Raw genomic sequence first — 17,311 nt, 5'->3', positions numbered from 1 at the left:
CACGTAGAAGAACCCTTGAGTTTTGGAATGCGATAAAGTGCAGGTAGAAATGCCACTTAATTAGGGCAAATTTTCCCTCTTTGTAACAGTATCAATATCAATACATGTATTGAAATGAAATGTGGTTTAACTTAACGTCATACTGTTTGGCTCCGACTGGACTAATGAAGACTGGCATACGCCATACAGTATGCTATGAGGGAAATTTTGCTCGAGCAGCGGCACTATGGCCTACTGCCAAGGGATCTTTTATGTGCACGCCAATGTAAACACGGGACCTCAGAAACAATGCGGTTCTGCTGGGTGATAACTTCTTGCAAAAGCTTATAATCACAATGACCAGTCAAGCAGTTTAAAATCAAAGTAAAACAACCATTCTGCAACTGGGGCAAGAAAGAATCACCAATATATTTTATATTCTCAATTAAGTCTTGGGAGAATTTGATGTCCCAAGAAGAAATTGCCTAAATACTGCCAGTGGTGTACCATTTCAAATCATATGTTTTTCAGTTTATATTTCATAAATTATTTTATCTGAATGTGTGGATATCTGTATATAAATGTAACTAGTCGTTAAAAACTAAAGGTTTTAATTGCCTATAACGCAAAAATGACAATGATGTGGCAATTGAAAATGCAGTTTCAATGCTAACGCACTAAAGGGAGACAACTCTACATTCCCGCCAAGTTTTATTATTTGATTATCCAGTTGGCATTTTACTATATATCACAACTGGATATCAGAGTCTAATCGAATACTTCCGGAAATGGCAACGTAAACAAAACGAAAGACGGCACGTGGTGGGAAATTCGTTGTCTGAAAGATATTTTATTATTTTAGCAACTTCCAGACATGGCAGACTCAAATGTAGAAACATGTCTTCGAATGCTAAGATCGGCCAAATCAGATAATGAGAAATTTGCAAACATTTTAATGGTATAATAAATGATTTGAAACGAATCTTATTTTATCCTTACTTTTACTTTTAAAGTTTTATCACTTTCACACTTTCAGTTTTAACGATTCAGACTTATTATATTGTATAAAATTTTCAGTTGAGTCCAAGAAATTATTTTAATTGTCAGCCATACAGGTTGACACACCAGGTGGCTGCAACAGTGCCTTTTGGATGGGTACGAAAAAGAATCCATAACAGATTGAATTCAACCTCATATCACACTGTAAGGTAGTTCATCTCTGAACTAACTTTACTGCCATGCATGTCCTTCATTCGCCCGGTTTGTGCAGAATAGTAGGATGTGAAACCCCATTTCAGTCATTCATTTTCTTTCCCAGGTAACTAAAGTGATTAAAGCTGAAAACTGTGATAGTGAGATGAAACTGCAAATAGCAGATGCCATAGGCTTTAAATTTCTCGCAAGGCTCCTGAGATCATGTAAGTAAAGTTGTTTTAATATAGTCCTATGTGTATCGATAATATCTACTGGAAAATTGAAAGGAATGGATCTATTTTAAATTGAATATTATCTATTCAACTAAAATATTGTGTTTATGATGAATGTGATATTGATTTCAACCTGGGTGTGTGTTGAGGTGTCTGAATGGTGTGACATGTGTTCTTTAGATTGTATGGTCTGTCATTGAGTCAAGTGGCATGAATTTTTGATCACATTGATCCCAAGATTTTACTGACATTGAATAGGGTTTTTACTAGGTCCACCCACAGCTATTTTATTGAAATAAAATTGTACCATGTTAGTCTCTCTGCTCAACATGTTGTAGCTCTATATGTGATGAATAATAGAGTTGACATAAAGTTCCAAATTATATTTTAACACTTTAGATACCAGATTCCATAATTGCAGCATGGCGTTGCATTACCAAACTTTCTTGACATGACAGCAAAATCTATTTATAAATATCAAACATTATATATATTGGATTTATTTCGCAGGAAACTTAAAAGGCTTTCACATAATTTTATTATTGAATCTAAAATTAAATCGTCTCTTATTATCTAGTTTGCTGTCCTAACTCGGAAACTAATCCATATTGAATACAATTGTCATTCGTTTTTATGTCTGATACAGTTTTGTGTACGTACGTATAATAACCTATATCTAGAAGTGGTGTATATAAGAATTAAAGTATTTATTTTTAGCTGCTGTACCAGAAGGATGTCCTCCTACTATATATAAAACAGTAGCCTTAACAATACTCTCTACAGTATGTACAGATCCACAAGTTGTAAGTTATCATTTAAATCAACATTTATTCTTAATTGTCCCAAACATTGATATCATCATTAGTTAAAGGGACAATAACACTCTTGCTGTAACTGAATAATATGTCCAAATCTTCATTCTGGTCAACAAATTGTACTATTATACAATATCCCAATTCATTAGTGGTATATGCATGATCTTATCAACGGTATTTAAAAAAAATGAAAAAATTCCGTTGGGTGGATGGTGTTCTCACCAATTTCACTATTAGAGACTGGTAAAAACAGTCCACAAAGCGGAAAAGGGAGAATCCCATTGTAGCGCATGTGCAAAACGTCAAATACGCCTCGCTCTGTAATGTTTATACATCTAGCTGACAGTTTTAGAGGTAAGGAGTTGATATACTGCTTAGTTTTCTTCCAAAGCATCATTTTGTGTATCAGAAATTAGTAGAAAGGCTGTTTAAGATCTATAACTTGTTTGTTTTGGCCACCATGCTGGTATTTGGTAAACACAAGGATATGCTGTCTCGAACATCAAGATATGCAGGCGCGTGTCCAGAGGGCGGTGGGATGGTGGGGGAGGGGAGAATATTTTGTTCTCTCCTACATTCATGTAAATAACACTGTTTTGGCTCACTCCACTGTAATCCTATACATGTATGCTCCTAAATGAGCATTACTATTGTCTTAACGCTTCAGATTTTATCAAATTCACAGGTATTTCCCCTCGACCTAACGTCAAACTGGATGTTGTCTCCACCTTGGATCCTCCACTGTTCAAATTCCTGGACACGCCCCTGCTATGCTGAATCAAAAGCCCAAATTATGTTTTTATATGTAGTAGATAATGATCAAACAAATAAATGTAATCACTAGAGTTACCGTGATTGACTATTTAATCAGAGGGATTTCCTTTAACTTAAATCTGGTTTTGCCTGTGTAAAATATTATTACAGCAGTTTTGATTTATCAATTATGAATTCTTATATATGATCAATCTGATTTAAACTATGTTTCAATAAAATACAATGATCTTTATTCGAGAAATGGTGATAATTTAGAGTTACCAATAACAATATATTGGATAACTACAATATTTTTAATCGTCAAAAAATTATTGTCAATAAAATTTACATAAATTGCAATAATATTGAAATTGTTGTCCAGCCCTAGACAGACAATAGATGTTAAATTTATTAACATTATTGTTTCACTTTAACAGGCATCAAAACCAGAGATGAAGAATCTGGTATCACCCTTGAATGAAATTATTATATCTCCACCAAGGTTGGTATTTGAAATTATTATATGTCCAATGTCCTCTAAAAACTCCTGTTATAGTTGGATACTCATAAACTGTCAATCTGAATGCAGATTGGGATGCCCATTACTCATAGATATAGATCAGATTTTAATTTGAAAAAAGTGATGTGACATTAAATAACACCCAGCTTGGGTATTGCCATTGTCCAACTGGAATTTTAGATTGAAATATGGATAATTTAGAAACATTTTGAAATAGTGGTCAGGGCACTGGTTTTGAATTTCGGCATGTGCTGGGGAGAAACTTGGCATTTTTCTAATTCCGAAAATTGTGTTTAATTGTTATATGGGCTGGAAAATCTGAGGTCCACACATGTACACACTCAGCACTGGGTTGCATGTAACAGAATCCTAGACAATTTACCCTGCTGCCTGGACAAGTTTACTCTTCCTGGCAAAATGACAAATTATTGTATTGACAAGACAATATGCTCTATTCCTATCCTTTCATATATATTTTACAGAGATGAATTAGAAGAAATAGACAGAAGTTTGTTATCTGATTGTTACTCTTGTTTATATGGTATGGCAGGTAGTCAACAAGGACAGTTATATCTTATACAGTCAAATACAGTAGCTTGTTTAATACAAGTTATAGTTGAACAGTTACAAGGTAATTACTGCAGTCAAATCAAATACAGTAGCTTGTTTAATACAAGTTACAAGGTAAACCACAGTCAAATCTAATGCAGTAGCTTGTTTAATACAAGTTATAGTTGAACAGTTACAAGGTAAACCACAGTAAAATCTAATACAGTAGCTTGTTTAATACAAGGTAAACCACAGTCAAATCTAATACAATAGCTTGTATATTGCAAGTTATAGTTGAACAGTCACAAAATAACTACTGTCAGATCTAAATGGAATAAGACAAGTTATTCTTTTCACCACTGACTTCAATGTTAAATCCATGACATTTTATGGCTTATAACCTTTTTTTAACATTGCAATGATTTAACATGCCCCAGTCTTCTGATAAAAATATTAAAGGGCATTGTCTATCTCAACCAAGAAGAGCTCTTAACAAAAAACTTATTGGTCCAAAATTGTTGAAATGTCTGAATCCTACCAGTAGTTATAGAGTCACTTTGTCATTTGCTTTAGTTTTTATTTATATTACACTATGCTCTATGTACGACTCTGGTTCCCTGAAACATTTAATTTGTGTCTAAATCAAACATATTTGTCTGAATCCACTAACATCAAGGCCAAGACATAATCCAATTTAGAATTTTAAAAATCTTTTATATTACTATCTAATTAACGTCTTTGCTTTATGTAAATATTGTTGCCGTTGTGTCATATTTCCTGTTTAATATTGCATTGTAATTTGATTTAACAGGGGAGGAACAGGCTATGGAGATACTAATGTTGTTAGCTGGTTGCCATGGTAACAAGATGTGGACCAATCAGATATCAGCTAGTAACAAACTTATATCTCATCTAACTACAAAGTTTTCACAAAATAAGGTACAAATCTTTAAAGTGTGTTAATATGTATGTTTTTGTGAATAAATGAAAGTTTCAAACGAAGCTAGCCATACCCAAGCTCCATGAGCAAATTGTTCCCTTTCTGATTAATGCTAAGATTATTTATTGCTGTTGAGTGGGTTCCATATTAAGTAGATACTCCAAATCACATGTATCATGAATCATGAATGCGATTTAATGAATGGAATGATTTATTTGTCCCCAGCCTTTCGAAGAAAGCAGGTGACTATTAAAATGTGTTTTTCTGACTGTATAGTTTTATTAAATCGCAACCATGACTAAGTTCTATCGTGAGCAGTTTTCTGCTTAGACTGCGTTTAAACAAGCAGTTTGATAAATGTGCAATATGTCTTCTATTTATTTTTGGATTGAGACAGAGAATATCAGCCTCATTTTTGGCTGGTTTAATCTGTCTTGGATTGAGCTGTGTTGATATATTATAGATCTTGATCTTACATCTTCTGTTCTCTAATATATTTGCAGGATTCAAGTAAATTTGAATTGTGTTCAACATTAGCAAGTTTTATATCAACTATAGAAAAGGTAAAGTAGAGATTAAATAGCCTACTTATAATTATTCCATATCCCCACCTTTTAACTATTTTTATCTTCCTCATTTGTACAATAAAATGCATATTGAAACATAATTAACTGATATGAAAAGAATGGGACCAGATATTTGAATTAAAAACACATGGCGACTGCTGAAATTATGGAGAATTTTCAGTACAGCCTTTGCACAATTTTTGTGCTTCTTATGTTGAACAGGTTGTTCCCTAACTATAACCTGTTAGGCATTTGTACTTAAATTGTGCTCAAATACGGTTATTAATTGAAGTACTCTTTTGGAAGATGAATATTAAAGTAAACTTTCAATCATAGTTATTACTGTTTACAATAAGATTAACAATTATGTAATTATGTTTTGATAATGAAATGAAATAAAATGAAATAGGGTTTAACGTCCTACTATTCTGATCCTATGCTGGGCTAATGAAGACTGGCATACGCCATACTGTGTGCTATGAGGGAAATTTTGCCCGGGCAGCGGCACTATCGCCTACTCTTATATCGAATTCCAACTGCCAAGGGATCTTTTATGTGCATTCCAATGTATACACAGGACCTCGGTTTTTCGTCTCATCCAAAGGACTAGACAACTGTCCTTGTCATGCCCTCCGTCCTGCATCACTGACAAAGGGGAACCACGCCGGAAAATCTGGATGAACTTGTTTTGATAATGATTACATGTATAGATACAAAAGAGGGCTTATTCATCATTTAATACACTATACTAAAAAAAAACCCAACAAATACATTAGCCAGCAAATGTCCTGCTCGCTGACAGTAGCCCTGTCGACAGTTGTCCCCCTGGCAATTGTCCTAGAGCCAAAATAAATGTAGAACGTTGAAATGTGATGTTTGTGAGAAGCTGTTTAGCCAAGTAGTGATGTTTAACAAAATAAAAACAGAAAAATAAAAAACTCTCTTGCGCATCAGATTTGCATTGATTGTTTGAGAACCAGAATAATTTTTTTTGTATGCCCTTATTGTTCTACTGTAGAACTCTTGTTATTGAAATATTATATTCACCTATTTTATTATGTTATTTCATTAATAGGTTAGGAATCCTACACCCAATTCATCGCCATGGTTACAAGTACTGATATCAACTCTAGTTGGAGATATCAAAAATAAACTGGGTAGGTGATTATTGAATCAACAAGTCTGGAAATAAGACAACTGTCACAAACATTGTCAAACACAATCCCCCAGGTGCATGACATTGTGTCAGGCACAGACTTGATATTTTTTTACACGTCTCCGGCAAATGTTGAGTATGAGTTCAGTAGTGACAGAAAATGTGCCCCAAACCTGCCAGAATAAAGGTTAAGTACAGACAGAGTATAAGCACATACACGATCATTACAAAACATTTCTGTTCAAAATCATACAGATTGATCAATTGACATTGGTTTCTATTGATTTTACAACCACCATGCATAAATTCTACCACATATCACAGCAAACAAGGGGTAGACTTTGGGGGTACTCAATTGAACGATCCGGAATTGAATTCTATCAATCCCAAAAATAGTGACAATCGAGTGAAAAGGTGGATTTCGGGCTAAAACGCATGCGTCAACTGAATAAGTAAATATCTCAACCAACCATGCTGCTGAAACCGTTTAATTACGTCCCGATTCTACTCACACCACCTGACAGAACTGTGACAGAATGGAATTTCGTGTTACTTGATTGCAATTCTGTCAATTCGAGACGTTCTTGACTTTGAATTGAGCATCCCCTTAGGAAGAGGATGATATAGCAAATTAGCTCTGAAATTAATAATTATAATTTTTACAGGTATAGAACAGAGACAATGTATATTATTATTGGTATCAGAAGTGGTAGAGAAGTTTAGTGTTTTATGTTTATTACCTCCCTTTACGACGGATGTTAAAACCATTTTACTGGTTACACATCTAGTTTGTATAGAAGTTAGAATGATTCTAGAAAACTGTACATGGCAACAGGTATACCTTTTACTTTATCGTAATATTACTACAATAGATTATAGCAGGGGTGTTAATTTTCTGTCCCAGTTTTCTCTTGAAACAGATTTTGCCAGGTATTGTGATACTACATTTGGCGGTATTGCAGATATCAGGTGATCCAGAAAAATCGAGTAGACTATTTAAGAGTGGAATAATTCAAAAAGTAAAAAGTATTGTAACTATATCGTTCACATTTCACATGTGGTATAATATGGATTTGTGACAACTTCATTCCAAATTACTGGTCCAACAGTCAAATAGGGTTAACATAGTACCAATTTCAAAAAATAATGTCAAATTATCTCACATACTAAACTTATGCTGTCTGTTTACAATTAGCTGCGCTTGAGAACAGACACTAAGCTACTTAACTGACATTTTAAGTCATAATTCAATGATTTTAGTCGAAAACACTAGATATATTGCGAGAATTGTGAGAAGTATATATTCTGCTTTCATTTAATAAAATTAAAAAGTTTTGATTAGTTTTTTTTTGTGTATAACAGATGTGAAGTGGAGTAGGAATGCATTACAAAACTACTAATTGTTGGATATGGCAGCTATTTAGGGCAGAGATCTATTCTGGAAGTAGAGTAGATAGTTCTCTGTGTGCAGAATGATTATCTTACACTCACTTGTACTATGTTAACACTATTTGAGCGATGGGGTCATAATACACAGCCCTATAATTATTATATTTTTTCCTTTTTTTGTCAGATTCAGAGTAAAACAAGTCTCTTATGTTCATGTTACATGTTACTAGAAAATATCATCAGTCACATGACTACTGGTCAACCAATGGGATTTGAAGAGAAACAGGTACTACAGGTTCATTCGGCAATGGTTGGAGCATTTAATGGCATAATTTTCTTCTTAGATGAAATTTCTGTTGAAAAAAATTTAAAGTGGGTTGACCCAGTTGTGACAGCTACTGTAAGAGTATTAGGGGCGTGGTTAGCTGAAGAAACAACAGCATTAAAAGAAAGTGTATATAAACTATTACCATTTCTGGTACAACTTATGTAAGTATACTTCAGTTATTCGTCCTCTGCCTTTCAAAGAAAGAGCATTATTAAAATTTGGTCAGATGTCCATATCACAATAACCCTGCCTCTAGTTGAGATACAGGCTCACTAACCAGGAGGTTCCGTGTCCACTCCAGATGTTCATTGAGAAACTTCCTGTGGATTTTTCTGAGTGGTTTCCCCTTGTCAGTTGAGTAGGACAGACTGCCTTGCAAGAACAGTGTCTAGTCAGTCATATGAGAAAAAAAAAATGAATTCCTGTGTGCACATTGGCATGCACCTAAAAGGACCGTTGACACTTTGAACTCTAAATAAGGGTAGGCCATAGTGTCGCTATCTGTGCAAAATTTCCTTCATAGCACATTGTATGGCATATGCCTGTTTTCATTAGCCCATTCGGTACAAAACAGTAGGACGTTAAACCACACTTCAATTTCTAATTGAGGTAGATTGTTCATTAGATGCATGTCTTGACTAAGGAGCTATATTTGTTATTTGTATCTATGGTAGCATCATCCATCTAGAATAGTTTTTAATTTCTACAGTAGTCTCTTCCTGGGTAGTTGATTTTAAGTTACATATAACAAAGAATATGAGTTATGTACAGTTCAAATAGTGTTTAAATGTTCACAATGCCATCTTATTTAAAATTGTTTTTTTATATTGTGTGGTAATTTTTATTTTATAGAAAATTATCTGTTAATCCTGAGTTAGTATCTGATTTACCTCCAGTTTTACCATCAGTTGAACATATACTACAAGAATGTGATATAACAGATGACCAATCAAATTCATTGACAGATAGTGATAGCCAATTAAAGGCTATAACTGATAAAGATACGATATCAGAATCTAAGGACAACCAACAAAATAATTGTGCTGATAAATTGACGAAAACTGTTCGTTTTTCCGATGCTAGTGACAATGATTTGGTTAAAGATAAGAGAAAGATGATGAACAATGATAATATCTTACAGTTTCTATTACCTGGTTTGTGTCATCTCTCATCAGAAGATGAACCAAGAAAAATTCTCATAGAAAATAACATTCAGGATTTATTGTTTCATAATTTTGTTTTAAAATGGACGACATTTATAGATGATACAGATATGGCAACTGACGATGACAGAGAGGAAGTCAAGGTAGGATAACAAATTATTTAGGAACAGAAACTGGGCAACAAACTCTACTCTTGTTGTTGTTGTTTTTTTTTCTTCTTGGGAGTGACCTACCTTGGATAATTGCACATGGATTGACAGACATTGATTTTAGCTATGACGTTATAATTCCAAGATGGCTTCGATGATTTCATACTTGGTTTCTGGTCCATAGTATGATTTGTACAATGTTTTGTATGCTCTTAAAATTCCTGTTTGCATCTGGGCAGCCACAGTAGCTCAATGAGTATGGGCACTGGCTCATTAATTAGGAAATGTAATGGGGTTTAACAACTTACTTATCTGCTCCGTCCAGGTTAATGAAGACGAGTCACTAACTTGGAGGTCACGGAAAAACATTTGGATGAAACAATTTTTTGGAAACTTGCAGTCTGGTGTCCCTTTGCACAAGTGGCACAAAACAGGGGACCTGGCATGGATTAAGTCAAGAACAAAGGGGACCTGGCATGGATTAAGTCAAGAACAATGCAAATGACATTCAGCAACATTTATAATCACTGTACAAATATTAATCAAAAACTTTAATTAGATATTTCTTTCTTAACACACATTTATTTTTATTTACAGGATTCTTTAGCTAGTTTATGTGGTGTGTTTTTAAATTTTGCTGTCACAGAACCTAATTTTGTGAGCAGAGATGAAAAGTTTCATTCCTTATTAAACAAGTTATATACAATCCTTCCTCAGATTGGTAAGTTTTTTATTTTCAATAAGTTTTTTATTTTCAATAAGTTTTTTATTTTCATGAGACCTGGAAATGATTTTAATTTACCTGAAAAAATATTTGGCACTAACAAAGCATGAATTGGTGTCTGACAATACCTGTGACCGGTGCCTTATTTCAAGGCTTGGTTATCTCTCGTAGTCAATCTACAGCTGTTCGGTACTATCCTTTGTTGAATGGCTGTAAAGTGTATTTGATTTACTGGTACTCAATTTTTACCTCAAGGTTCAGTCGTTGATCATGTCCTCTTCTCTGTGGTTTTCTCATTTTGTGGACAGGTTGTTCATTACCGCAAATTGACAATGTTTGTTTGTTCATGGTTTAAACAGTATTTTATTCTAGAATAGATCTAGAAATCTAAAGAGAGAGAAATAGGGTTTCACGTCCACTCAACATAAACTGTGGTCATCTCAGGACTAACACATGGTTCAAATTTATTTCAATAATTCGCTTGCAAGTAGGGGTCTTTAGCAGTGAGAGGAAACCGGAGGACCCAGAGAAAACCCACGAGATTGGACAGGCGACCCTACTCCTTGCCATGTACAAGCAGGAAATCAAAACCACGCCACTTGACTCAATGACAGACCTTCTGATCCAATGCGCATGTGTTAACCATTCGGCCACCCACCCCCCCAAGAAATGTAAAGACGTAAAATGGATGCTATATGTTTTTGTTTTGCTCATTTGGCCAACACTTTAAGTTTTATTTCTCCAGTATCAATTATACATGTAATCATATTATTTGTCTTTCTGTTGAATAAATGTACAAATTATATTTCAGTTTATAGACAAGAAGATTTAGTTTTAACAGCTAACTTTACTACACTAGGTTTAATGTTATTACAACATCAGAACATAGATACAGGTAGGTCATATGTTATTACAACATCAGAACATAGATACAGGTAGGTCATATGTTATTACAACATCAGAACATAGATACAGGTAGGTCATATGTTATTACAACATCAGAACATAGATACAGGTAGGTCATGTATAATTATACTAGGTTTAATGTTATTACAGCATCAGAATTTAGATACAGGTAGGTCATATAAAATTATACTACACTAGGTTTAATGTTATTACAACATCAGAATTTAGATACAGGTAGGTCATATATAATTATACTACATAGGTTTAACCCTTTCAATGCTAGACGTAAATCCACTGCCTGTGCTAGACCCTTTTTTGAGGAAAAAAGGGAGGTTGGAACTGAATGCCAAGCAGTACTTATGGAAGCTTTTATGAAAAATCTTTTTGTCTGTTGGGATGGGCATGAGGTTGGGCTAAGAGGAAAAAATAGAATTTTGGAAATTTGCATAATAATGTAGTCACGTGACGTCATGGCGGCCATTTTGGATTTCTCATTTCACACTATAGCTAACACGAAAACGAATTTTTCTCCATGAAATACTTAAAAGATATTGGTTTTTTTACTGGATTTTGATAAAGATATATAAAATGAACAAAAATATCAATAGCAGCCATGAGCAATGCCGCCGCGAACACGCGCATCACGTCTCCCGCTGCCATGACCACGTGCGGATTGCAATACCTTGTTTTTACTTTCACTTTCACTTTCATCCCCAAGTCCCATATCATTATCAATATAGTCAGTCAATAGATCTACACGTTCGGGAATCAGGAATTACCTACGTATTTTACGATCCAGCAGGCCAGCATTATTATCAACATCAGAATTATTGTCAGAATCTACTGCAGACACAGGGCTATCGTGTTCACATTGGGCTTGTTCATCATGCACGGGAGACATAGCTAGCCATGGGCGGAACGTCGCGCAACAAATCACACACTTCATAATACCAATCACTGTCCTGACTACTATCATTATCAAGTAACTGAAAACGAATTATGTGTATCACCCGCCTCGAAATTGTCCACATGTTGGTCAGCAAGACGTCATTCACGACTTCGTCGAGAGTGCATCGTCTACGTTGTCACAATGCACTCCGCCATTTTACGGTTTGCTGCTTTGAAACACGTGGAAATATGTTCTAGTGTATAGAAAATACAATAGATGGCACTTGCAGTTACGGTACTAATTTTAGCGAGGGCTTTACTGAGTACACGGTAATACCGGGTACGGGCATTTTACCGACATTTTATAATACCCGGTACTACCGTGTATACGCAGTGAAAGGGTTAATGTTATTACAACATGAGAATATAGATATAGGTAGGTCATATATAATTATACTACATAGGTTTAATGTTATTACAACATGAGAATATAGATATAGGTAGGTCATATATAATTATACTACATAGGTTTAATGTTATTACAACATGAGAATATAGATATAGGTAGGTCATATATAATTATACTAGGTTTAATGTTATTACAGCATGAGACTATAGATACAGGTAGGTCATATATAATTAATTTCAAATGTCAAAATCTTTTTTATACGTCATCAGCCGTTGCCCTCTATTCATTGTTTATATTTCATTGTTATTATATGTTTTACAGAGACGTTTGGACATACTTGCCTCCCTTTAAAAATACTGCTGGTGATGGTATATTTGTTGCCTGGCAACACTGTATTTCCCCTATTACAAAGCTGGACGAGTATATTATGAATATATTTTTTTTATTGTCAGATAATGGTGAAGAAAGGAAGAAGTTTATATCAAGTTGCTTAAGTTTTTTTAGTCATGCTTTTCATGTTGATGAAAAGAAAAAGGACTGTCCTGTACTTGATTTAAGTGAGGAATATCAAAAATGGTGGACAGATATAGCAGAGTTATGGTTCCTGGGTGTTCAAGGTTTTTAATATATTCTTTTATCTTTAAATGTTACATTGAATTGGTAGCCGCGGTGGCTCAGTTAGTAAGAAGCTGGGCTTGGGATTTTCCAGTGGGGTTTCCCCTTGACAGAGGGCCTCACAAGGACAGCTGTCTAGTCGTTTGGATGGAACGAAGGTCCGGTTTACACATGGGCGAACACAGGAAAGAACCCTTGACAGTTTGAATTTGATACAAGAGTAGGCTGTCCTGGCAAGTTTCCTCTGCATGGTGTATGGTCATCTTCATTAGCCCAGTCGGTGCAGAAAAATATGACGTTAATTCCCATTGCAGTTAATTACATTGAATCTTTAATTCTATCTCAGATTACAATTTGGGCACAAAGATATACATGTAACAAAAAATGTACTTAAATTGATTATTCAACATTCAAGAAAACAAAATAAAAATATCAATGGTAGATAATTCTACATGCTTGGATTCTATTGGATTAAAAAGAGGCCCATCAAAAGATTTTACCCAACACTTACAGGTGCTGATGTCTTTTGACATCGTTTGCAGAGGTTGCGGAAATGTTGATAAATTTTCAATTCATCAGATCTTGGTACATACTGGATAGAATTGGGAATGATATTCTATTCATTTTAGAGACTCAACTTTCAAGAGATTCCCCAATCACTCAAATGACATCAGAGACTTTAATTATGATTATGGCAAGAGTCAGAACCCTGATTTGACTGTGACTGTAATAATTATATATGTTGTATTTATTCAAATGACATAGACTTTAACTATGATTATGGCAAAAGTCAGAAATCTGACTTGACTGTGACTGTAATAATGATTATGTTATATATACTATTCAAAAAAAGTAGGGGATATTTGATTTTTAAGTGTTATTAAAGTCACCTAATGAAACTGACGAAGAAACAAATGACAAAATGAAATGAAGTTCACATTCATCGATTTATTCCAAATGATCGTTAGACTAAGTAAGGCACAGACTGACCATTGTAAGGGTAAAATGATACCCGGGGTCAAACAGCAAAGTTACCACAGCATCACAACCAAGTCAGTAACTGGTAAATCCTCCTCTGTGGCATACTCCTAATGAGACGTCTAAGGTCATTTTGGTCCAGATTGTCCCATTCCTGTTGCAACGCAGCAGCAAGTTCTTGGACATTGGCAGGACGTTGTTGACGTTGACGTAACCTCTGTCCAAGCATGTCCCAGACATGCTCGATGGGGGAGAGGTCGGGACTCAGTGCTGGCCAAGGTAATGTGGTGATGTTCTGTTGTTGGAGGTAACCTGTAACGATCCTGGCCCTGTGACATCTTGCGTTGTCATCCTGGAAGATGAAACGGCGGCCATGACGTCGTGCGAACGGCACAACATGGACTGCTAAGATGTTGTCCCGGTATTACTGGCCTGTAACACGCCCTGCAACAACATGTAAAGGCGTTCTACCAGCAACAGTGATGCCACCCCACACCATAACAGAACCACCCCCACATCGATCATGTCTGATGACGTTAACGTCTTGGAAGCGCTCGTTTCGACGACGCCACACCCTCCTACGTCTGTCCAAAAAATCAACAGTGAACCTTGACTCATCTGAAAACATCACATTGCTCCAGCGTCGATTATCCCAGTGTTGACGATCCCTACACCAACGACGTCTTGTCTGAATGTGATGATCTCTCAAACAAGGGATCACGCGAGGACGTCGGGCGCGAAGGTGACCCCTATGCAGTCGATTCCGAATCGTCTGGCCACTCACTCTCAAACCAGTGTCTGTTTGAAGACGAGCGCTGATCTGATTTGCTGTGATGACACGATTTCCCAAGGCGAAGGTACGGATAAATCAATCCTGGGCTTGAGTTGTCGCCCTTGGTCGACCTGAGCGTGGTCTGTCCTGTACAGATTGTGTATCACGGTATCTGGACCATAGCCTGCTTATGACAGACTGAGAAACATTCATCGTCCGCGCCACAACCGCCTGTGATGTGCCGATCTGTAGCATGCCAAGGGCACGTAACCTTTCATTTTGGGTAAGCCGACGCATATCAAAATTTGTTTTCTGGTCACTAAAACAATTAAACTGATGTTTCCACCCTGGAATTCAATGCCACAATGACTGTAACATTCAAAGTCAGAGTCGTGCAAATCTTGGGTTGGACCCCCATGATGATCCCAAGCATCACCTGCATTCCATGCGGTAGCTATTGGTGCGTTTGGGCGTCACATGTAACTGGAAATGTTTCTTCTGTTAGGTTCTATAGTGACTTTTTTCGTAGTCATTTGCATATTTTAGTATTATGCCCCCAAAATCAAATATCCCCTACTTTTTTTGAATAGTATATGTTATAATATATATATTCAAATGATGTCAGAGACTTTAACTATGATTATAGTAAGTATCAGAATGAAGACTTAATTTGACTGTGACTGTAATAATGATATTTGTTATATTTATTTATTACAGCATTAAGTGCCTGTATTAAAGTACATTCTGATATTCCTGATGTAATACTTCAATCTGGATGGCTGGTTAATCTTATCAAAATGTTACTGGATGTCAAAGGTAATAGGTGTTCTTTTGATCAGTGCTTAAATTTTAATTCTATTATCTCCCCATTTATGTTGCGATTCCTTAAATCTTAAGAATGCAACACAGGACAGAGATAAAACTCGGTTGAATATCATAATTTTCGAATCGTTAATTTAAAATAATTTTACGTATACGCCAATCTTTTGTCCCATCCTAATGGCTAGGCACTTTTCCCATGTCCGCCCCTCCAGTGCTCCACCCCCACCCCCAATAAGTAAATCAAACCTGGAACATTCTAGACGAGATTCCAGTGCCCTTTTCGCTCACCCTCCTTTAGATAGGGGAGGGGTAACAAGAATTGACTATAGATAGAGAGGGATAAGAAGAATTGACTATAGATAGGAGAGGGATAAGAAGAATTGACTATTGAACCATATTAAAATGTTATTGTATTAATATGATCATGTTTTTTACTGCAGGTGTTGGTGTAGATGATGATGTTAAAACAGTTCTACTTGAACTACTGGTCACTTTATCTACACAACATAAACAATCTCGTAATATCATTACAGAAAAACATGGAATAGAAATAGCCAGGTTTGTTTGTTTTTATATAAGTTGGTTGGAGTACTGTCATTAATACAGGGCCCTTGTTTCAGTTATATTTGCTAGTCTTGACTATATGGCAGTGAAATTGTCTGACTGGAGAAATTATAAATGAAGTGGGGTTTAAGGTCCTGCGGAGGAGAATTTAGAATCTCTTTAAAATTTGCCTGTAAGACACATTAAAAACAGTTAAATTTATAGATTTTTTATAAAACATTTAAAAATATTGTGAAAAAGAATTGTGAGAGCAGATAGTATTGTTTAAGGTGTTAACATTTTACAACATATTGTGTATGTTTGTTAAATCTGTTGAAATTACTTGTTTTTGTAAATCCACTGGGTATTGTTTTATTGTATTCATTATTTTATTTTACAATTTCAGAATATATAAAAGTGTAGAATTGAAGAATATCTTGTCATCAAAATGATAATAATCTATATACATGTGACTGAATATTTTTCATGGATTCCCTCCACTTATAATAATTTACAGCTGATTGCCGGGCCTTTGGAAAGTAAGGGTGTGTTTTACATGTCTGCCAAACTCAGATGATTTCTATCCTATGAAAGCAGACCTGCAGAAAGTCATCATTGTTCTCAAACAAGTCTTCTTCATACTTTTGAACATTCGCTATTTCATTGGAAGTTTGTGAATTGAATAAATCCACTTACGATTAGCAGTAGAAAATTGGGCATTGTTTCACTCTTTGTCCTCATCGGGATACCATATTTTAAATGTCAGGCTGATAACTAGTAAGTAATTACCGTTAAAAGTTGTTATTGAACTATTATTGAGATGTATGTATATATACTTGTAGATATCATAATGTAAATAAAGTATATAAAATATAGTAGTTGAATTAACCTATATCATTTTACTACTGCCATAGTTTGGA

At 35.2% G+C, this 17,311-nt stretch overlaps 1 protein-coding gene across 3 annotated transcripts; it reads left to right on the top strand.

The window, feature by feature from the left end:
• The first annotated feature begins 769 nt into the window (after positions 1 to 769).
• Positions 770 to 17,208, top strand: LOC126830163 (neurochondrin). Of its 3 annotated transcripts, none has more exons than XM_050560457.2 (17): positions 770 to 937; positions 1,298 to 1,397; positions 2,124 to 2,209; positions 3,412 to 3,476; positions 3,977 to 4,125; positions 4,855 to 4,982; positions 5,487 to 5,546; positions 6,625 to 6,706; positions 7,371 to 7,540; positions 8,279 to 8,583; positions 9,275 to 9,728; positions 10,332 to 10,455; positions 11,270 to 11,353; positions 13,114 to 13,278; positions 15,744 to 15,842; positions 16,289 to 16,406; positions 16,798 to 17,208. In XM_050560457.2, the coding sequence occupies exons 1-17, from the start codon at positions 854 to 856 to the stop codon at positions 16,841 to 16,843; spliced, it is 2,319 nt and encodes a 772-aa protein (XP_050416414.2). In that variant the 5' UTR covers positions 770 to 853; the 3' UTR covers positions 16,844 to 17,208. The 3 variants fall into 3 exon arrangements, with proteins under 3 accessions (XP_050416414.2, XP_055958905.1, XP_050416416.2); XM_056102930.1 differs by having other exon boundaries at positions 5,487 to 5,551; positions 6,630 to 6,706; XM_050560459.2 differs by lacking the exons at positions 770 to 937; positions 1,298 to 1,397; positions 2,124 to 2,209; positions 3,412 to 3,476; positions 3,977 to 4,125 and adding an exon at positions 4,210 to 4,243.
• Positions 17,209 to 17,311: the final 103 nt, after the last annotated feature.

The sequence above is a fragment of the Patella vulgata genome, chromosome 8 (assembly GCF_932274485.2).
Source record: "Patella vulgata chromosome 8, xgPatVulg1.2, whole genome shotgun sequence".
Classification (NCBI taxonomy): Eukaryota; Metazoa; Mollusca; class Gastropoda; family Patellidae; genus Patella; species Patella vulgata.
This window is presented reverse-complemented; position numbering and strand designations above follow the sequence as displayed.